The sequence below is a fragment of the Ornithodoros turicata genome, chromosome 1, assembly GCF_037126465.1.
Source record: "Ornithodoros turicata isolate Travis chromosome 1, ASM3712646v1, whole genome shotgun sequence".
NCBI lineage: Eukaryota > Metazoa > Arthropoda > Arachnida > Ixodida > Argasidae > Ornithodoros > Ornithodoros turicata.
In genome coordinates, this window is record NC_088201.1 from 33,392,675 (window position 1) to 33,416,531 (window position 23,857).

The 23,857-nt window shown below is 45.7% G+C and overlaps 1 protein-coding gene across 1 annotated transcript in view; it reads left to right on the forward strand.

Moving 5' to 3' along the window:
* Positions 1-23,857, forward strand: part of LOC135398059 (protein APCDD1-like) — an 80,568-nt gene that overhangs the window by 37,326 nt on the left and 19,385 nt on the right. The window contains exons 3-5 of the mRNA XM_064629499.1: positions 3,610-3,873; positions 3,935-4,085; positions 5,187-5,336. Of these exons, the coding sequence (XP_064485569.1) occupies positions 3,610-3,873; positions 3,935-4,085; positions 5,187-5,336 (565 nt within the window). The remainder of the gene's footprint in view (positions 1-3,609; positions 3,874-3,934; positions 4,086-5,186; positions 5,337-23,857) is intronic.

Sequence of the window (23,857 nt, forward strand, 5' to 3'; positions counted from 1 at the left end):
TTAAAGAGTGTAGTGCGCCAATCATCATCGCGGATGGCGCTCTGTCTCCCGATAAGCTAAAAAAGGGGGCGCTCGCCTTTTTATGTATCAACTTTCCTTCCAATCGGAAGATAAAACGATACAATCCTGAAAGTTGATTGGCGTGGAACGATTTACGCGACGAAGAGCGCTACCTGCTAGTGCCTAAAAATCTGCTCTCTATATGCGGTGAAGTTCATTTCTAAGAGTATAGGATAGCGGTGTCATTTTATGCAATAGTTGGCCTTCGGCATGTTGCGCGGGGAAGTGTTGTCCTGAATTATATTACTGCCAAATTTTACTAGCTCGCGTTTCGTGTGGCTTCAAAGGACACTCTTAAGACAGAACACCGCCACATGACACGCTGAATGCCAACCATTACATACAATGACACCGTTGCCACTCAGATTTGTGGAAAAGCGCCGTATGACGGTTAGGTAGGAAGGTGTGTGTTATGCGGTGAAATTCTGTTTTAACATTAACATTGCACGTTAACAGAGAAAACAACGACTGTCCAGTCCAGCGCGGTGTGTACTCAGACGGCGGGTAGAGTAAGAAAAAGGAAAGGTGTACTTTGTACGCGAACAACGCACTTTCCAGAAACATTCAGTCTCGGATGATCTTTGCCGCTTTCTTTAGTGTTTCCTTAAATAGCGTTTACGGATCGCGAGACAGGGCCTCGAGATGAGAGTGATCGAAGCAGGAGTGCTAGGACATGAACTACCCGGATGCACTGTCACACAACAATGCTACAGACGAACGAAATAAAGGTATTGGGGATAAAGGCGTCTTCTATAACGAAGGTTCACGAAATAGAATTTGTAAGTGTGAAAATTCACATGAAGCAGTTGCACACTCCGCTGCGCAAATCCAGAGCGCCCAAATAATTCTGTGGCGGAGCTACAGAGGGGCTTGGATGTTTTGATGGCGCAACGCCTTCTATAGAAAAAAGGGCCTTTTACTTTAGCGCTTTAGACGCTGCATGGCTTCGTTGACGCCTCTACGGTTTAGTTTGAAAGGAGAATATTTGCGGTATACGCAGCAATGTCGTTATAGGTACATTCCTTGACAAGCCATCATCCCCTGTCGAAAAATGTCATTATCTCATGTGCCCGTGCGTTCGTGAGCGATCGTAGAGCGGACGACAAAAGTAAACAGACGGGGTCAGACATGCAAATTTACTCTACGACAACGCGTCAGAAAGACTTTTGTGGCATGTTTGTTCCGGACGGAGTGGCGGTTTACTCGTATATTGGTGGACGAGGCTCAAGTATTTTTCATTCCTGCACGAAGCCTCAAAACAAGGAGATATTTCCACTGACAAGATGGCGTATATGCAGGCCACCTGGTGGATGAACTCCAGAATGTAAAAGCCTGAGTCTGAGTCACAGGCTTTTACATTATGGAGATATTTACACGTTCCGTTAGTATGACCCGCTGTATTGAGCTCTGTGAGGGACTCTCGGTTTAAAAGCCTGCTCTATGCACATAGAGGCGCTTTGTGAGGGTTCTTTAGAACATGTCGTCCTTCTGCTCCGCGAGCCTGAATGTGATTCGTACAACCGAATTTAAGGTCCATAATCGTAAGGACCAACAAAAGTAACAAGTGACAGCGCACACGAGAATGATGCACAGCAAGGTGGACAGATACGATCATACGAACGGGCAACGTAGACTTGAGAAAACATAATAGCAGGCACTGGAGGCACAGGAACGCAATGGACGACATGACATAGGGGTATGGGTATAACGGGCGAAAAAGGAAAGTAGCTGGGGACGGGCACGAGGGCCGTTGTAACGGGTAGCCTATAGCTAGAGTATAAGAAAACGAATGTAACGTGTAACCAGGGTCACCCATGAAAAATGAAGGCGAAGCAACCTATAGAGGCATGATCAGGTGCATGCTGTTCTCCATTCCTCGCGTTTGTGAAAGTATAACGATGAAAATTTCACGGTGAGGATTGGAGTCTCGCAGTGTCCAAATAGGTGAGCAGTGCTGTGAGAGGGAGGGCCTTGGTAAGGCTGAACATGACCATATGGCGCAGTCAATTTCGTCTTGCTAAGAGGGCGAGAGTCTGACTGATTTTGAGGGCATTGTGTGAGAATACAACGGCGCGCACTTACTAATTTTGCTGCCATATGCACTATATAGAGCGCAAAACTTGTACTATTCTGCAGTGTCGTTCGTCTGCCGATGGTGGAACGCTCAAGTCAGCATCCGGGGTACGGTCGCTTTCTCAGTATGTCCAGTAACATCGACACATCCCCAATGCAACATGCAGCAAAGTTTTTTTAACAGTTCACAATCCATTAGACTACTCAACTTCTTTCTTTCTTTTTAGTCGGAGAATTTTGAAGGAAATATTACGCGCTACCCAAAGCAACATCCATTAATTTTAGCAAACGACATTACTCGCTTAGGTGAAAAAAAAAAAAAGAAAAGAAAAGAAGCCAAGCTCTGGATTGAATGCGAAGTTGATTTCATTCTAATAGCGTCCCTCCTCGGTCGTGCACGATGGCTTGATAACCTTCTTGATAGCTCTTTGCATATGGAAGAACTCCTTCCCAATTGCACAATGAGGCAATCGAGATGACCCTTTAGTGCACGAGATGTCATCAGCGAAGATTTCTCGAATTTCTCTCAATTGAATCGCGTGGTTATTTATAACTTGATAAAAACCAGCAAATAAGATGCAGCTACGCAGTTTGCTCTTCCATTTTATAGTATACCTCGGGCAGCGCGGTATCTCGAGCAAACTCAATAAGGCAGTTGGTCTTTTTTCCGACGTAAAAGCACGGACGTAAAAAAGTGCAGCATCAAAGAAAGGGAACGTTGGCCAACGCGCACTTTGGATTTGTCGTGTAAAGGTATAGCGAAAAGTGAGGCAGGATAGACAATGAAAAGAACAGCACTGAATGTTTATGCAAATTCCATAAAAGGTGTTCGGAATACAGGAAAGGGCTCTTGCAGCGAAACGTGCATTCCGGGAGCTGTGTTTCACACAAAAAGAAAGGAGGACAAGGGAAAGTAAGTAAGGAGGCGACATTTGTATGCCGTTGTTGACAACGGTCGTTTCAGTCCGGAACGGTGCAGAATGAAGAAACTTTGGAAGCTCTCGATGGCACTGAGCAATGAAATTCTAAGGCCCATTTGTAAAATGTGCATGCGCATACACGACGGACTCGAGTGACTTTGAACTCGTTCAGCTGAACGCATTTGAAGACATTCGTTCGTTCAAGCAAATGTGATTAGAATGATTGTCAATAAGTGATAAAAGTAACAAGGTATGGGTCCACACTCTTAAAAATGACGGTGGTGGTGGTGATGGTGAAAGGGCTCTGGAAAAGTTCTGTTTTTAGAGTGTGGTGGAAGAACTGACGGCTTATACCCCGCGATGGCGTCCTCTTCCCCCAACATGGCACGTGGGAAAGGAACCTCGTGGCATGGCGAGACGCAAAAGCCTTTGCGATTTGAATGGCGCAAAATAGTGAACGTAACTGTATGAAATATTTCCTTTGAAAATTGCCATGTGGGCAGTTTTCTTACTTCTGAGGCATCGTGTGTGTTTACTTTCAACATAACATTCGCAGGTGCGAAGTGCGACCAGGTCCAGAGTTTCTGCTACGCAAGTACCACTTTTACGACGATGGAAGCTTTCGTCTGGAACAGTTTTTGTACCTGGACGATTCCTGCATTGTTCCTACTTACGGACTTGAGGCCTGGGGAAGGTTACGACTCACCCGGCCCTCATGGGTAGTGCCTGGTGGCACTGAAGCGGAGCCGTCGCTTCACAGACTTCACGTAGTGCCATACAGCACCGACGTAGCCCAGCGCATCGCCCACAGAGTCAACAGGTGACGCGATTTATTTAACGAAAAAGCTCCCGTTAAGGACGTTGCTAAATCTCTACTGCAGAACTTGCCCAGGCCAAGTGACGGGTGCCTGGAGGCCTTACCGCAAGTACCGAATTTTCAGCTACGTCGAAGGCAAGGCTAAGGACAATGTGGTCCTGGAAGACATATCCTGCGCATCAAGGCTTCATTTTTCCGTAAATGAACTGCAACTGGTGAGCGTCAGGGAGCCAGTCATTTATTCGGCCGATTAATCGTATAGTTTCTGAGCGCATTGTATGAAACATCTCGTGATAATGCGCATTGCAGGAGTAAGTCAGAAAAACATGTACTATATGTGCAGTTTATGTTTATATTTTGTTTGTCTTTATTCTTGGTGTGTGTGGAAAGGGGGGTCTAATCGGAATGCCTAGCAAGTTCGAAAATTGTCCAAAGAGGTATCTCCGCGTCTGATACCCGGACCGAATTTTTTCTACCATGTTTCTAGAGCACCAGTCTTTGTCTGATACCCGTCTAAGCACATGCTCCAGACATTGAAGGAAAAGGGCTACGGTATGAGGTTTTGTACATGGCGGCGTCGCTAGTAAGGGCAGAAAGGCACGCGATTCTGAATGCTCACACAGCGACGCCACTGATAGCTGATCGCTTTCTAGCTGACCAAGTACGATTGAACCCATGGATGCAATAAGGGGATAAGTCGAAAAATCCCAAACCGAGAAAACTTCAAGTGAATAGTATTTGGTAAAGTAACTGCAGCTGGGTTTCCTCGAATAACGCAAATGCAAAGTGTGTAACATGTATGTATGTGTCTACTCTACATGCATCTCCTGTTAGCATCGTTTTGGGGTGTGTGATTTAGCAGAAACTGAACAAAATCTAGGAACATAACTTATTCCTTTTTCCAGTATAACACCGCATAACATGCACAGGGTTTTGGTGCGATTTTTTTTTTTTTTTTCACGAGTCAGAACTTGGTGGTTGAACAATGATGATGCCAAGTAGGGTGGAATCACCTGTGTGTAGTGGAGCAGCCATGATCGGGATTATTGTGGTGCGATATATACGTGGTGTGGATACGTGTTTGGGATACGTCTGGATAGCAAAGTTTAAGCTACACAATTTGTATGCATGTATAGAAGAGGGGCCTGATCTGACTGTCTATCCCATTGCCACACATTGTGACTTATCCCCTTATTGCATACAGATGTTCAATCAATCAATCAATCAATCAATTATAGCAGGGTAATATTTGCTCCAGCAGTGGAAAGAACATTTCCTAACGCATTCCCTTTGAAACTTTGCTGTTCCTTGTGCAGATCCGTGTAGTGCACCGACGAACTACCCAATTTCATCGTGAGTCTCGCACGCCGACTGTGGAACTCTATTTGGGCGATATTCACACAAATCACCAGCGGAGGCTCACCTACCAGCCCACTTCCTATCAGCTGCCTTTGCTGGAACCTAATGTGAGTATGCGTTGTGGTGTTCCACTTACTGTTTTTGGCACAACTAGTCATTCTTCACTCGTTAAATATTTGTACCGGGTGAGTGACCGAAATGAGTGGAACAGACAACAAATTATCCGCGTGGGTTCATGGTGCACAACTCGTTCGTGCAATATCGCGATTAACCCACCCAGGCAGAAATTTGAGTTGGAATCCAAGTGGATACGCTTAAAAAACAAAATGGTTCCATTTTGTTTCCCAAGTGGGTCCACTTGTTTTTTCAAGTGGATCCACTTAGGATTCCAGATCAGATTTTTGCCTGAGAAGAAAGGTCGGAACCACAGGGGGGCGAAGCTTTCAAAGTTCAGGCGATTTCGTAGGAGGCAACAAACACAGGGAACGGTAGCCTAGAGCGTTGCCTAACTTCCTAAGCGTTCCTAACCAAGGACAATTTTTTGTAATGCAACCTAGGGGGTTCACTATAAGACGTCGTTTATATATATATATATATATATATATTCAAACTCAAACTCCCAAACTCGTCAGTTGCAGCAATATTGCTGGGGTACGGGAGTTCTCTATTAACCAGTAAACAATAGCCTGGCTAATTGCCTTAATTTTTACTTGGAATAATTAACGTGGGAACGAACGACAACCAAAGGGTTAGCGTGAGAACAATGCTTACTCATTCTGGCCATCTCTTTGTTGCCCAAATTGCCGCCATAACAATACAGAAGGGGCGGTGCCGACATAAAGGAGACGGTAACTGATAGAGCCAGGGGGCATCCCTCTACTATATTGAGGAGGTTCTAGCACTGGTGCGAAAGGGAATAAAACGGGCAGGGGGAAACATGCATAGCTAATCGCCATAGGAAATGCTAGCACCATTGACTCGCAGCTCGTTCATCTTTACCACTCCTCACTGATGCCCGCTTTCTCTGGTGTAGCACTCACCTATTGTCATTGTCAGCAGTTCGTTCTGGGCCGGAAAGGTTCACTGAACACGAACTGCCACGTGCCCCCGGGATATCTGAGTGCAGCTATAGGTGCAGCTGTGAAAAGCAACACGCAGCGTCTATGCCTATACACTCTTAAAAATAAACTTCACCGCATAGCACGCTCCTAGCGAACCATCATCTTTAATGATATCGTTATCTTCCCTGATTTGTTGAAAACGGGAGGCGTACGCCTCTTTTGTGATACTTATGCTGTTCATAATTGTCACAGAAAAGGCGTTCGCCTCCCGTTTTCAAGCAACCAGGGGCTTAATCACTTGCACGCGTTAGGAGCTAACGAGAGGCGGGGCACTCGTCGAGAAGGGCACGTGATAAAACACGTGCACAGCGCTCTTCGCGCAATACGTGTAGGGCGTGGGATACGTGACGCGCAATGTATCACGTGCCCATCTTTTTGAATTTCCCGCCACTCGTTAGCTCATAACGACCGTAACGACGATGAAGCGATTAAGCCCCGGCAGATAACGATATCATTAAAGGTGATGGTTCGCTAGGAGCGTGCTATGCGGTGAAGTTCATTTTAAGAGTGTACCTTTCATTCACTTCGGTAGAAAAAAGAAATTTGCTAAATAACGCAGAAGGCTATCGCACAGAGAGCAGTCGACTCCGATACGTTTCTTCGGTGTAGCGCAGCGTCATTTCACCGGTGAAGTGAGATTACAAAGAATGTGGTGTCTGATTCTCGTGCGCCTCATGCTGACAATCGGGAAGTCTCCTGAGACGATCAGTGGAATTGTCCGGAGTAACTGAAGCCAGACATCGAGATATCTGATAAGTACAGGTTGTGCTGTAAACAGAGTGTACTGAAATGACCCAGCTACCTGTAATCTACAGCGCGTATGCCGTAATTAGTTGCAATGGATTACTCGCCTCATGGGTTGCCTCATAATTATCGTACTCGTAAGTTGGACTGTGACGACCGTTCATTTGGGACAGCCGTGTCGACACTCCTGGTGGTGCTGGGGAAACGGGGTTAATTTCGTGCGAACCGTTCCAAAGCTCAGCACTTTTCCTACGGACTCCAGAGGAAAGCGCACGATGAAGGCGCCGCTTAATATTCCTACCTAGTTCGCAAAAAGTCATTACATGCAGATATTGGGTGACGCCACACCCGGCGCTACATACATATTGAACCATTGCGAGCTATAGCAGCATCGCGCTTCAGATCAAAACTACCAATGTTAACGACGTTGGCGAGGAGGGACATATAACATGCTGGGCTTTAAATTCCTTCAAAATTAACCGCTAATGGAACGAGGACAGAGACAGTTGGCAGGACAGATAGAAACGCTAGATCTGTCCTTGATAGAAACAAAAACTCGAGACAGAGGAGCACACGGGGATGACACCAACATATTCTCGGGAATTCTGTTGTGTCGTCCCCGTGTGTTCCGTTTCTGGTTTTCGTTTCTATCAAGGTTCACCAGCCTGCATTTTATGTCCTTTCCACACTCTTCAAAATGAACTTCACCACATAGCACGCTCCTAGCCAGCCATCACCCCGAATGACAACGTTCTCGCCTTAGATTTGTTGAAAACGGGAGGAGGAGCCTATTTTGTGCCGTGCATAATGGCACGCATATGGCACGCATATTGGCACGCACAAATAATGGCGCGCATAATGCCGTGCACAAAATAGGCTCCTCCTCCCGTTCTCAGCAAATCAGGGGCGAGAACGTTGTCATTCGGGATGATGGTTGGCTAGGAGCGTGCAATGTGGTGAAGTTCATTTTTAAGAGTGTAGTTCCTTTAGCGCTCATTTTTTGAGGTATGAACCATTGCCAACTAGCCCAATTTCTTGTTCTTTAAATTACTTTTTCTGGGTGCTATAGATGCTTGACAGTCCAGAAGAAGTTTTCTTCTTAATGAATCTTCTGGACACATCTGAGGAAGAGCAAAGTGAAAATCACATTCGGAGAAACCGTGCAACGTGAGGCACACGTGATGCCGGAGGTGCTCTCCGTCAGCTGGAAGCATTTCTATGGCTTCTGGCGCAGCTGGCTTCTGGCTACATAATTGAATAACGAGAGGAGCTTCCGATTGCTGATAACGACGATACTCTCCTGCAATGCCCAGCTAATCAGAATGGTTCGTCAAAGGGTTCATTTCTCCGCACGTGTGCGGTTTTCCAATTTATGCTGCGGTGAAAAGAGCAACCAGCGATTTTTCGTGCTCTGAGTACGGACAAAAGTGTTTTCTGTTTTCCATTAGCACACAGAGATTCTTTAACGACCAGCAAATAACTTACAATGGCCCGTGATTAAAACCCTCAGGTGGTGCGCAGTTTCCTTGGTTAGAATATCGTAACCACATAATGCCATCACAGCTTCTTCAATGATTGTGGAATTTACTCTTCACGGGAGTTTGTTTGGGCATTCTTGAATATACGCAAGTCTTGTACCTATGTGTTATTTTGTGTGTGTATATAATATGTATATACGTTTGCTCTGTTTTCTCTTTCTTTCTCTCTCTACCTTTTACTCTAGTTTGGCGTCATTAAAACTCTTCCAAGAAGTGGAGCAGCTGACCCCTGATAGAGGTTGTCACCCAGGTCCATTTTTTGTAAATGATCACATATTTCCTCCTTATCTTCCTCCTCTTTAAAATTCATGACTGCAATACGTTATGTTCATGAAAATGTAAAAAATGGCCTTAAGTGCTTACTCTACCGCTCGCAATGCATTCTGCCATCCATATTCAAAAACGCAGTCTGCATTCGCATTCGATTATTCAAAAAGCACCAAAGAAGATAAACGTCAAGTGGCAATGGAGAAAGCAGACTGTGAATATGGACATCTGTTGTGGGTGAAAGCATGGAAGCAAATGGCAGGGACTGTTTTTCTCTGTTTTTCTTCATCAACATCAACATCAACATCTCGTAAGGAACACGCAGGGAACGAAGTATTATGCGGGCCGGATAAAATAGCATGCACGCGGACTAGCTGGTGAATGAGATTCGTGACTGACTGACTAACTGACTTTCGCTTTATTATCTCAGTATGCAGTACAGTTGAGAAGGGACAACAGTATACACAGTACAGAGTGAACAATCGCATAAATGTTCACCATAGGTAACAATAGGAATTATATGGTAAATGACAGCTGTATGTAAATAAGTACAAAAAAGCTGCAAAGCAAATAATAAAGCGGTACTTAACAAATCGACAAAGGTAGAATAAGTTGGGTTACATGGAATTGCAGTAGTGTTAAGGCGAGCGATATTTATATCGAGGCAGCCTTGGAATCCACTTCTTGAGACATAACATAAGATCGATTTTCAGGATGCGGCGAAAGTGAGGGAATGTCCTTGCTGGTTCTATGTGTGAGGGTAAAGTGTTCCACAGGGCTACTGCAATGAAAACGAATGTCTGCTTTCCATAATTAGTATTAACAACAGCTAAAAGGAAGTTTCCAGAGTTCGAAAATCTAGTCGAGGCTGTTAAAGGACGCACGAGAGTTATACCGTGTAAGTTGTTATAGTTATAGAGTAGCAATAATACATGAAACCTATGTAGTTGACTTAATGGCAAGATGTTGAGAGTGGAATATAAATGACGACAGCTACTGGAGGCGCGTGTGAGGGTGGCGACGCGAATAGCCCTTTTCTGTAATCGGGTTAGCAACGAGGAAAGCCTGAAGCCTGGGCATCTTGGTACACAGGACGCAGAAGCGAGCCGTTCAGGTTCTTGCTTTGAGCTCCTCCACCATGAAGTATAGCTGCCGTTATTCTTTAGGACATTCCGGACCACTTAATTATTCAGTTGGCTGTATCCACCGTTTTTCTGCTGCCGTGTTCTCGTAGTCTAGCGTTCACACAATGGGAGGTCAGGGCAACCTGCACTTTACAGCAGCGACATATTCTTTCTGCGTTCGACACCTTTTTTTTTTTTTTTTGGTGTGTGTATGTTTTGCACCCTGCATTTCCCCAAACGTTAAATCTTAATTTTTACGGAAAACGAACCTAAGGGGACGTTCACACGGGCCGATTTTCAGCACCAACTCAGACCAACTCGAAGCAACGTCTTTGGACCAACTTCAAGACGGTACCGTCTCCACGTTCACACGTACCAACTCGTTAGCTCCGCCCACAACCAACCTTACGGCAATCGGGGTGTATGGGTTCAAGTCCCACCGCTGGTGACATTTTTTTAACTGTCATTAATCGAAACGAAGTCATTTTATTTCGCCAGAAGGTCACCAGTATCTCAAAAAATGCCTATTGATATGTTTATATGGCGCTAGCAACAAAAAATAAATAAATAAAAATTATCATGTACCCCTGTAGGATTTGAACCCGTGCCAGGCAGTACGACAGGAACGAAATCGCTTGACGCCCTCGAGGGTCACGTGGCAATTCTCGTCACGTTGATTGGTTAGACCACCACCAACTCTCCGAAGTTATCGCTCGGCGACCGATTCCCACCAACTCGAGTTGGTCATGGTCGGTGATGTCGGCCGACTGCCACCAACTCCAAAGTTGGTCCGAGTTGGTGCAGAAAGTTGGCCCGTGTGAACGCCCGCTAACACTTACGTAAAAAAAACCACTCGACTCGTTAATCGATGAGAAGCAGTATTTACTGTCGTCGTGACTTCTAACCAATCTCGTGTTTCCATGACCTGATTCCGATAAGCGCTCGACTGCCGGGCAACGAGGAAAAGAGTATCGGACTCGCCGAGGGGTGCCGGTAAGGTATTGCGTGTCACATACACGAGCGCGGACGCGAAAAAAAAAAAAAAAAACGAAAGAAAAGAAAAGGGAATGGCAAGGGAGATTAGACTGTTTATCTGTGGCATTTATCCGGCTCGCTTTACGCTCATCCTAGGGCTTTGGGGTTTTACACAGTCACAGTGCTATGCAGGCGCTGTAACCAACCGTTTGTTCCTATTTGTTCTGTCTAGTGTAGCGGCGTGCTCGTATGCGATTGTCGACTGGACCCGAGCGGCACAATGTACTGAGTGTGCGAGTGCATAGGGGTGGACGGGTCGATCAAGGTTGTTTTCTTCGTGGACGTCTCGGCGAAATGAAGCGCCGCACTGATAAGACGCCTGCCAGCCACCCCCATCTATACTTGAACTTTCAGTACATCGGTGCTGGCTGGGGAGGTTGGGCGGAACGTGCTATCAGCAAACGTTACGCACGAAAATATAAACGCACGAAAAATCGCTTCCACGCCTTGTGTTGATCGGGAAGTTTTGCAAGCCAGGCATTTGTAATCACTAACACGTACGAACTGGCGAAGTGCGGGGCACGTATCACGTACGTACCCCCCCCCCCCCGTTTTTATCAAATCAAAGGAGACAACGTTGTCATTCGGGACTACCGTCTAAAAACAGAAATTCACCGCATAGGACGCTCTGCGCCAACCATTGCACAGAATGATAGGGTTATCGCTTCCAATTCAGGGAGAGTGTGTGGGCGTACGCCTGAAAATTGACACAAAAAGGCGTACGCCCTTCTCTCTCTTCGAACCAGAAGCGACAACCTTATCATTCGTGGCAAGGGTTGGTGCACAGTGTGCTATGCGGTGAAGTTCTGTTTTTAGAGTGTATGGTTGGCAAGGAGCGTGCTACGCTGTGAAGCTCTGTTTTTAGAGTGCATGTGGTGAAATCCTGCTTCAAAAGTGTTGGGTTACGGGTCACTGGTCACGATACACTCTTAAAACAGAATTCACCACATAGCACGCTCTTAGTGAACCATCATCCCGAATGACATGATTCTCCCCCTGATTCGTTAAAAACGGGAGGCGTGCGTGCGCTTTTTCCGCTCACGTATGCAGTTACGTTAATTTAACAAAAAGGCGTGCGCCCTGTGCTTTCCACAGTTCAGGAGTGATAACGGTATCATTCTGTGCAATGGCTGGCCTTCACCGTGCTATGTGGCGAAGTTCTGTGTAGCGCTCAACGACCGCTGGGAAATCGCTGACCTATCCACATCATCTGCAGCAGGTCACCAACAGGCATTTCGTGCTACACTCAACAGAACTTCACCGCATAGCACGCTGTGCGCCAATTATTGCCACGAACGATAGGATTATCGTTTGTGATTGGAAGACAGAGGGGGTGTACGCCTTTTTGTGGCAATTTTCCTATATCAAAATTGCCACAAAGAGGCGTACGCCCCCTTCTCCTGGTTGGCGCACAGCGTGCTATGCGGTGAAGTTCTGTATTTAGAGTGCATAATGTCTTAGGAACACTCGCACCATAACGAAGGCATATCGATTATGTTTGGCAAATGCCGAATCGAGATGGGCCGTCTCAGCCTGAAACAGGCTGCATGAATACGTGACGACAATCAGACGGCACACAATCACCCCATCTGCGGCGTTGACTCTTGACAATGAAACGGCATGAACAAACTTCGTTATTGAATGCCGCATATTGTGTGGCACATGCTCCGAAGGATTTTGCATGCACCATGCTTTACAATGACCGCAGAATTACAGCGCCATTACGCCAGCCGTGGTCGGTTTGTTAATGCATCCACGGATATGCCTTTGCATACTATGCTCCAGTTTGATAGTTCATTTTTGTTTCAGTTCATCAGTTAATTTTAGTTCGCTACATTCATCTTTATTTCATAGATTTATCTAAATGATACAGTAAAGGACTGTAATAATTCGGGTACTGGTGTACCCGAATTATTACTGCAAATTGTTTTCGTTTCCGTTTCTGTTGCAGATATTCCGAGTGTGCGATATCCGTTTCTGTTACCTTTCCCTGGTTTTGGAAGCAAAATAGTTAACATTAATACCGAAATTTTTATAAGTTGTAGAGCTTCGCAAGTCAAGCTAAGCAATCCAATCCAATTCAACTGTTGTGCGCATTCCAAAACCGGTATCGGAAATAACGAAAGCAGAAACGAAATACAGTTGACCCGCGTTTATCCGGACGGCTCCGTTTCCTGTGAAAATGTCCGGATAGCGGGGGAACCGGTGAAACACGATAATCCAGAGTGATCCTAAAATTACATCTTTACTGACTATTACACAGAAAACTATCCCTTGTCATCTGTTTCATTTTAATACGCACATTCACTTCTTGCAAAACTTTGCTAATGGTATTAACTTGCGAAATATTGTTGTGTTGTTCGAAAGATACTAGATCTCAGTGCCGCCCGCGCATTTTCTACCGTCACAGCTGGTGCCATCTCCGCTTTCATCATCAGAATCTTCTTGAACACTATCGGAAGCGACGACACTGACGATGTCATCATCAGTGATTGCAGCGCAGGGGTTCTTGTTGCGGACCTTCTCAGTCTGAAATAACCAGACTGCTCAGTGGATTACTTTTGTGTAACGTGCAAAGTCGGAAAGGGAGAAAATTCTTCCTAGCAACACCCTCCTTGTGTCAGTAAAAAGGAGTCCACGAACAGGGTTCTCGACCTCGCTTGACTATAGGTGTAGGGCCTGGGCCAAGTGTCCTTCCTGGACAATGACCGGATAACTGAAGCCGATTGTTGGGTATTAGTCACTTCTGTTCCCTGGAATTCCCGTTCGAGTCCTGAAGCTGAAGTCCGTATAAACGAGGGCGAAATACATGGGGAGAAATCCGTCCTCATGCTTTTTTGTCCGGATAGCGTAGGATCCGGATAAATGAAGTCCGGATAAACGCGTGTTGACTGTACTTCTATTATCTCGGAGAAGGAAACTGTTACTGAAGGTAGCGTGGAAACGAAATCGGGGAGTAGCCGGCTCTCGTAATGAATGCCTATTTCTATTTTTTTTTTTTCTTATCAACTCAACTCAAACGAAATCGGAAACAAGAGTGGAGTTTTTCAGATACCGGAAACAGAAACTGAAACATTATTATTTTCGGTGACAAACACCGCTTTGCCTCAACAAACACCGCTTTTACGTGACGTTGCAGGCAGTTGAACATGAACATTTAGACACGCACAAAAAGTTCTTACGCACACAAACAAAACGAATCTAGTAACTTCTTAATGACACGAAATCAAAGAGAAAATAAGGCTAAAAGCATACCTTGTTGTACCAGGGCTTCCCGCAATTGCCGCCATATCCACTTTTGCCTATAGAGCCTGCATTTCACCATCACTTCTTCATTTATCTCGATTTCACTGCCTCGTGAGGTTAAGAATTAATATTTCATGCGCTAATTATTACGAGAAATACTCACGCCTCTTCGCGAGAAAGAACACCACGTGACTGTGAACCTTCCACCGGCGCCATTTTCTCACTCAGCTGTACACTCTTAAAAATGAACTTCACTGCAAAGCACGCTCCTAGCCAACCATCATCTCGAATGATATCGCTATGTGCCCTGACTTGTTCAAAACGGTAGGCGTACGCCTTTTTTGTGACACTTATGCTGTTCATAATTGTCACAAAAAACGCGTACGCCTCCCGTTTTCAGCAAATCAGGGCACATAGCGATATCATTCGAGATGATGGTTGACTAGGAGCGTGCTATGCGGTGAAGTTCATTTCTAAGAGTGTATACCGAAAGCTGGGTATACACTCTTAAAAATGAACTTCACCGCATAGCACGCTCCTAGCCAACTATCATCTCGAATGATATCGTTTTCTGCCCTGATTTGTTGAAAACGGGAGGCATACGCCTTTTTTGTGACACTTATGCTGTTCATAATTGTCACAAAAAAGGCGTACGCCTCCCGTTTTCAACAGGTCAGGGCAGATAACGATATCATTCGAGATGATGGTTGGTTAGGAGCGTGCTATGCGGTGAAGTTCATTTCTAAGAGTGTACGTGCCGTTCTCACAATTCCGGTTTGGTGCGGTTTCACAGCAAACACGCTCTGCGCCAACCACTGTGCCGATTGATAGTTATCGCTTCTGATATGAGGAGAGAGAGGGTCGTATACGCCTTTTTGTGGCAATTCAAATTGCCACAAAAAGGCGTACGCCACCCGTTTTCAACAAATCAGGAAAGCGAAAGAATTAATTCTGCATGGCAGCTGGCTCCGAGCGTCCTTATAGTCGCGGAAGGACCGGAAGTCTTTGTGGCACCGGAACTTGTGGCGGGGGCTTGTTTATGTTTACCCGAGAATGTCATGTATACCAACAAACACCTTCCTATAATCCTCCACCAAGTGCGCATCCTCTGTTTGCATGCCCTGCATGAATACGCACCCATTATCACGCTCCATACGATGCATACGATGCAGCGAATTGGTGTGTCGGGGGCGTTCGATTCGCACAAGTGGATTTTATTCGATACACTTTTGTCGCATTCATGTAGACCCGACTATTGACACTTCGACATGAGGGACTTTCCCTTACAGCGTTAGAATGGGAGATACGGTGGGGGTGGAACATACGGGGGAAATGAGACGGGTGATTTGAGAGCCGAGGGTGGTTCACGCACAACCTCTAGGGGCATTAAGAAAAGCATAGCAAAAACTCATCACGATGGCTTTACTTCTGAGGGTGTTCACGAACAGAAATATGGCACGCAGTCACCGCTCCGATTCCCGCTCATCGTTCACCGCTCTCGTCCCCTGGAGATTTGTGCAGTTGTTCCTTTCTGATCTCTCGGGTAAGAGCGAGGCTGTATCGCACATTTCTGGCGAATCTTTCGAGGGAGACAACAGATGTGTGGGTGCTTTTGTGGCGAAGACAAAGGCTTTCCGACCCTGCCATTCGGAATCTTTACGTTGAACACAGCATTGGGCTGTTATCGCGACGCATGCAGTGCTGAATTCGATTACTTCAGAGCCAGGATAAAGAAACTTCGATCGAGAGGTATATGTAGAAACACAGTAATGCTATTGCGTTTCGTTTTACTCAGCGGCCCCGATTCACGCAAGCTCTCCATCAAAAGGCGTTCACCGATACTGCATTTCGGCGCCGAGTTCCGTCGCTTTCATACGCTTGTGATGGAGCACTGATGACAGCAGCGATCTCCCGCGTTTCGCTGGTCGTCCTATACACGATGTTAAATTGCGCGATAAACTCGCGTGTGCATACGCAAGATTGGCTCGGCGTTTTCCGTGTGTGGTGAACTGCGCTAAAGACTCCATTGTAGACGCCAATTAAAATCTCCATTACTGGGGCGCGCGTGGAATAACTTCACCGAAGAGTGTATCGGATCTGCTATAGTTTAGCAGCTCTTTCTTACTTAGCCCGGCAGAAATATGATCTAGAAAACCACCGAAATATGCATGCACTTATACTTTCTCGAGGATATAAGTACACAGCAACAACTTTATTTTTAAGATGATAAATGGATAGTATATAGGTATACCGTTCGAGTGTATATGCCTTGTTCGGGGTAGGTAACACGAAAAGGCAAGAAGGACGTGGTGGTAACCCCCGGTGGAAAAAAAAAAGTATTCTGCGTCAAAAACATCGGAGTACATTACCAGATCTCTGCATTTCTGTCGACTGTAGAGTTATAGACGGATATAATGCAGAACTGCGTCAAGTGCTGGTGGAATAATCGCGCATCTTCTAAAACAAGCTGCATAATGGCAAGCACTGGCCCGGGTGGCTCAGTTGATAGCGTGTTCGTCTACTGATTCCAAGGTCGCGGGTTCGAGCCCGGTCGAGGGCGCCAGCAACTTGGTGTCAGGGTAGCTTTAGACGCCGTCTTCCGCGAGGGACGTTAAACACGGTGTGCCGAAAAGAACCCACAGACTGTGGCGTCGCTTATGATCATAGTTGTCTCGCGAAGTAAAGCCACGAATTATCATGATCAATCATTGTGTAGCTGACGTTGTTTTGAATGAGGATTTCCGTTCGGACGTTGAGTAAAAAGAAATAGTGCAGCAGACTTTCTCAGTTACTATGCATTCAACGCTCTACTTACATGAAGGTACTTTCGCATGCAGGATGTACTGTGTTCATTACGCGCCGAAAGGTCGACAGCAGTTAGGGGTAAGTTACTACAAACAAGTAACTACGTTACAGTTACAGTTAGCCTGCAAAAATAATAACTGAGAGACAGTTACTCTTTTTGAAATGTAACTAGCTACAGCTACAGTTGCCACATTAAACTTAGTTACTAGTTACTTTACAGTTACCTTCAAAGGAAAAAAAGTCGAATTAATGTGACCCTCAAAAACTTTGTTTTTGCATTTGTATTGGCTTATATAACATACTTCTACCGTGTTATAAGCGGAGGATTTCCCATGGACCCTAACAGCACGGTGTGAGTTAGTCTAAGGCCATCCTGGATGCGTATGAGGTGACAAAATTCCTGGAATTCCTGGTTGGGAAAAACGGCAGCGTACACTTCAAGCCTCGGCAAAACGACGCCAGGGAACTGACGCGTGGTAAATATTGCCATATCTGAGTAACTTAGTTACAGTTGCATTTTGCAGCTACTTTAACCAAAAGCGGTAACTATAGAAGTTACTTGTAGCTTAGTTACTACCCAAGACTGGTTGACAGGCATCACGTGGTGGATCGCCGAAATATGAACCCCTTTTCATCATCGCGCCCGAATGCAATGAACCTGCAGTCATCTTCAAACATTTTCGGAAGCGATATCTATTCGAGCGACACTGGCGAGTTTATTTTTGCCTTCCGTCTTTTCTCATGCGCGACACCTATCAAAAACAAAGAAGTATATTTTTCGCACCGTCTTCTAGCTCGAAAGAATACCTTCGGATGGCACGAGCTCCATCCTGAGCGACCTCCCGTAAATTTGCTGGAACCCAAAAATCAGTTTCCACTGTCGTTTACTTTTCCGCGTCGTGGGTTTCCTTCTAATTTTGTGCACGTTTCCAGTGTGGAGCTCTATTTACGAATTCCATGTTTCGTCGTTTCCACATGATGAATGTTCATTGTCCTCATCCCCCCTACCTCCCCCGTTAGCCTTTTTTTTCTTTTCTAAAACTGGCGAGGTGCTTGTGTCCGTCCTTATGGTTATATAAGTCGAGAGCGAAAGGCCAGCTATTTATTAATGGCTTCTCAAATGAAGGCCCGACGGCTGCGTGTGTCTCTCATTGCTCGCAATGCGAAGGCACGCTATCTTTCCGCTACACTTGTAACGGTTGAGCGCGGGCAACGCTCCGCTAGTGACTATAGTGTGGCTGGCGCATTTTCCACCGCATTGCCACGCAAAATCGCCAAGTCTTCCGTCTGTGCGAGTGACAAACGTCCTTTTACTTTCGCTCGTCGAAACGTCGCGGCTCGCATGCGAGAACAGTTCTCCGTTTATTCAACCTTGAGTGCATTGCTGTATTGTATTGGGAAAATGGAAAACATGGAGGTGTGCGAAACGACTGTGCATGGTTGTGATTCTTCCGGCTTGCCGTTGCCGGCCTCGCTCACAGAACTTCAACTCATAGCACAGAATGATTTGTGAAAAGCGCGCGCGCGGGGGGGGGGGGGGTACGCCCTTTCGTGGAAATTAACTTCAGTGGACAACTTTCACAAAATAAAATGGCGTACGCTTCCCGTTTTTTTAACCAGGAGCGTGCTATGCGGTGAAGCTCTCTTTTCGGAGTGTCGGCTCTATCAACATGTATGCCAGCTATAGTCCATAACTGTTACAGCTGCGTGCTACTTAAAGGTATTGAAGCAACTGAGGTAATGTATAAAACGTGTTGTCGCCGAAGCCTATAGAAGCCGATTAAACTGCTGTTTCGATCCATTAAACGTCCCAAATTGCGGAGCGCGTGCATTTTGCATATAGCTCTGGCAGCTACGCTTAAATATGCCATAGAAAAGTCCTACAAAACGCTAAACCTTCCATTAAAACGCCAGGCGTAAATTGGGCCAATGAAGCCGAAGAAGGTTTCTTCGAGGCATTTGCTCCCCTGGAATGTGACCATTACAATCGCGTTCTGACAGTGATGGAGGAATTTCTGAAAAAGTCCTTGTCCTTGGAGTGTACATGGTTGAGTTAACATTTTTTGCAAATTCTTACCAGCTCTCATGGCCGAGTGGTTAGAGGGGGGGGGGGATATGTTTATTAAGAAAAAGAAAGGAAAGGTCAGCCAGACGGAGGTCGGCTTGCTATTCCAAACAGTGGTTAGGATGATGACTGCTGGCAAGGGACAGAATTCGAAACTTGGAATCTCGGCACCCGTGCGTTATAGCGCGCGGCTTTCCGCGGATATTTTCAAAAGAAAAAAAAAATGCGGTCACTGTTCGCCATGAGGTCGGTCTAGGAAAAATAACGTCGACGTTGCGTTGGAGGAGATGATGGTGATATAAGACTCCCGTCGGGCGGCCGTCGAGGCTAACCTGTGCCATTGCCTTCTGGAGATCCTAAATTACAGTTCTAAGTGAGTTACTGAGTTACATTTCGGGTGCGACCGCGATCTTCGTGAGCAGCTTCAAAGAACGTAACAGCTGAAATTTATTGAGGCGAGTGGTCAGAGACTGTCTGTAGGCAAGTGAATCTATTCGTCTAACTTAAACGATTTCAGTTGCGTTGCCGTTGTTGGTCTCACCCGGCGTCACGACTGTATAGCCAGGACGAGATTAGGTCCGAAGAAAGAATGAAAGTCGAAAGTCAATGAGTACACCGGTCAGTTATGTGAAGAAGAACGTCTCACCACTCATTTGCCAACCACCAGACAGCTATCTTTCAGCGCGTAACGCCTAATAAATTTTCGAAATTCTGTCGTAACTTGCGCATCTTCGGACACAGTTTGCCATCCGTTACTTTACATTATACTATATTCACGGTTCTCAAGGTTCTTTCATAACATCGTCATCATGTATCTCGCTCTCTTTCTAAGCACCACTGTTTACGAAGCGTCGTGTCGCACTTCCCAGAAATTCTCGCGCACAAGGTCTTCTCCATACCTCGTACGAGTGCGTACAGCCGTAAGCATGAACCAGACCGCAGCAGGAGACGTGCGCATGCATTAGAGATATTCCGAATAAAAGCGTTCCCTTCATTACAGTCCGTAAGGAGGAGCACAACAAAAGGGGCTATTCTGTCCATTCCTCGGCGCAAGACTGTTCGCGGTAAATTGACGTAAGCGGACATCTGTGTTCCCGGTCAATAGCTGCATTCTTGTCGCGTCAAGAGACCCTGCGAGTCGTTGCCATGCATGCATCCACCGGACCATTGTGAACCCTGGGCTCAGGTTCCACATAAAATTAATCAGGGTTGCATGGAGTGCACGCTTGTGGAGGTAGGTGGAAACTTGCTCTTAAGGGGGTCTCTGTGTTGCTCGACGAAGCGCACGCAGTTCTCCCGCATTCTTCTCGTACATCTATATTTAACGTAATGTTGCGGGATATTCAACCCGCCTCCTTGTGAATACGGCGGGATCTGCATCCGAAACGCTCCACTGCTTCCCTTGTGGCATTCTTCAAAAGGAGCGTGTGCCATCCGTAACCACCCACGAATATGATGCCGGATGATTTATTGTTTCCACTTATTTCTTGTTTATAACTTTTAGTAGAGGTGTGCGAGTATTGAAATTCTCGAATGCGAATCGAATACAAATATCTGAAAAATAGTCCTTCGAATATCGAATGGAATATCGAATGTCACGTCATAGTATAAAGGCCTCTAAGAGTTCATTAATGGTTAATTAAGCGAAGAGTTGATTAAGTTAATTAAGCCCCGAAAACGAGCATCGTCGCAGTTGTGTTCTGCCGATCCTGAGAAAAATGTCCCAAGGGCTAATAAGGAATATGTATTATGTGTGTTATGTATTATGTGTGGAATATGTAATGTGTTAGCATGGCGGAATGCTTATGGGCACATGTACAGTAAAATGATTTTTACAATGAAACAATGTGCTGTTCTCATGAGGCAAAATGAAAACCGTAAAAAAAATAAAAGCACTCCAAATTATTTCATGAACTGTGAACACCTGTGTTAGCATTGTAAGTGCTTGTGAAACAGACAGAGTAAAGGGAAATGGCATGTTTAGAATGCGGGATGGTTTAGTCATAAGCACATCTCAGAAAGAAAATGAAGGCCGCAAGTACTCTCTTCTTGCACTGACAATGCCTTCCGCATATGTCGTGTAGGCGTGAAATATTGCACGGTTTCACTGTGCTCACTGCACTGGTTTCACTGGCTTCACGCGTGACGTCACGTGTGAGACCATCGTTCCTGACGGTAATGCATGGTTTGGAACAGCCTCATTAATTAGAGCAGTAAAAGCGCGATCCTCGACGCTATTGTATGGCTGTGCTCATCACGCGTGATTGCTCGAAACTTTGTCACGCCGACGCCGGCCAGTCGCGTGCAAGATCGCTCCGTGCAGGTCGCTTTTTGGCGACTTGCTATCATCTGTAATAACAGTTAGTGCAGTTTCAAATGAATTTGCAGCGTTATTGTCATCTTAGTTGTCATTTTTTATCATTCGCGGTCTCACAGCTTTGTGCGACCGCGAATATAAAATAATATTATATAAGCGATATTATAAATAATAATAATAATAAATGAATATTCGAACTTTTACGAATATTCGAAAACTTCGAATATCAAATTTTTGAATACGAATACGAGTCGAATATCGCAAATATTCGATTCATATTCGAAATTTCGAATATTCGCACACCTCTAGTTTTTAGCGAAGGTTGAAAACATAGTGTCACGCACAGATAAGCGAGATACATCCAGGCCGTCGAGATTATTACCGAAACATTGTACCAGTTATTGGAGGAAATGTTCATGAACGTAAAGACAGAAAGGCGTATGCGAGGCTTTTCTACAAATTGAACTCCCCGTACCATCGGCATCGCACATTTGTTGTTGTTCTCTATAAATGGAACAGCATCATACAGGAAACAACCAGTATGTTCTTTTCGATGGAAGCTAAAGCTGTCGTGAGTGGCGCGCAGTAACTTCCCTGTCGCCGATTGTATACTGCGTTTCACTCTTTTGTACGATGTTCATGTGCGACGATGGTAGGTTTCAAGCACGCCAGTCCTTATCATATCGCAATCCTCTATCCCTGATGCTTCTCTCTCCCTTTTGTATTCTTTGAAGACCGTTAAAAATATCGTATAGAGCGTATTCGGTAGAGACTCGGCCAGGATGAGCTATATTTCTCCTCTTTTGTGCCCCTTGGCGTCGTGTTGGGTTCACCAGACTTTCGTAATAGATGCGTTTCGATACTCGCTGCTTTCGGGCTCCTGAAAAATGAACGGATACCTTTCTTCTCAGTTGCTCGCGGAAATAGGACCCAGAATTTGATATATAACACTACCGTCGGCTGCCTCGTCTATCACGATAGTCGACTGGCCGCTTTCTCTGCATGGCGGGAGCGACGTGCTTCAATCATTGTCTCTCTGTCGGGAGGTGCCGTTTGTCCTGGAGAACGAAATCTTCTATTTCTTTGTGATTTCGGAGCGATACAATCTGCGCGCATTGTTCTTGCGCAGACTCCAGCACATGCATAACGATAACGGAGGATTCCTCTCCTTTACGGCTGTGTCGCCAAACACATCAGAGAGGTTTACCCACCCAGCCATTAGTTCACCCACTTACACACGCAGAACAAAGCTCGGTATCGTCTAATATCGCTGCCCATCATGCCTGCGGTAAACAAACCGCGTTCCTTGGCATACAACCAGTGAGGTAAGTGCAAGATGTGTAGAGTTCTAACGTCTCCTTAGTAAAATAGGCATTTATGCGCAACTCCGTCTGGTGTCACCACAAGGATGGCAATGGAGTTCTTGAATGAGCAAGCTTGGATATAATAGGACTCTAGAGATGCGGAGCCCCGGAAAAAAACCGGAAATTTTGGTAGTTTCGGTTTTCTTTTTCGGTTTTTTCCTCGTCTCCGGAAAAATTGCCCAAAATTTCCAGGAGAAAAAATTCAAAAATAAAGTCTCGTGCCTTTGATGCGTTGCAACCCGCCAACAGTGCCTTAGATGCCTCTAGTCCGCCAATAACCACCAACTTAGAGGCTCCGTCTGGCCGCTCCAAGAGGTCGCCATCGCGTTCACATAATGTCGGAGTTCTGGTTGGAGTGGACGGGTTGTTCTAATTACCTATCGCTGAGTAGACAGCAGTCTCATGGGATGCTCTGCTTTGCATTTACGCCTAGAGGATGGACACTACTAAAGCTTCTAGCTCATTATATGCTGTTGTTTTGCGGGCAATGCTACGACTCCACTTTAAATGGAAAAGAGACACTGTAACCACGTTTGTTTCCATTTTTTCCAATTTTTTGAAAAAAAAAACTGTTTTTCTTGAGCGATTCAGAATTTCCGGATATTTTGCATCTCTAGGACTGCCTACGTCCTCGACAGCTCCCTCATTAGCTAGTTAGTGGAATATCATGTGGCAGTATACCATCCGGCCTGAGCTCTGCGAACGAGGCATATTATTAAGAGGACACTTACTAAAAAAAATGAGTCTGGGTGCCCGTAGAGCTACTTCAAACACAGTTGTACTGACTAAGCTTAAAGAGCATCCTCTAAGTGTTCTGAGCGCACTGTGCGCCACTATGTGCTAGCGGTCACCGCCACGCATTGCTATGCCCACAAAACATGGTGTCTCCGGCAACTTCCACCGTGTGGCCGTCCTCCTCCCCCCCTCAACCCACGGCGCTCTGGCTCGTTGTGCACGCTAACCTGGGCTTTAAAACAATCCGAGCCTCGTGTCAAACTGCCA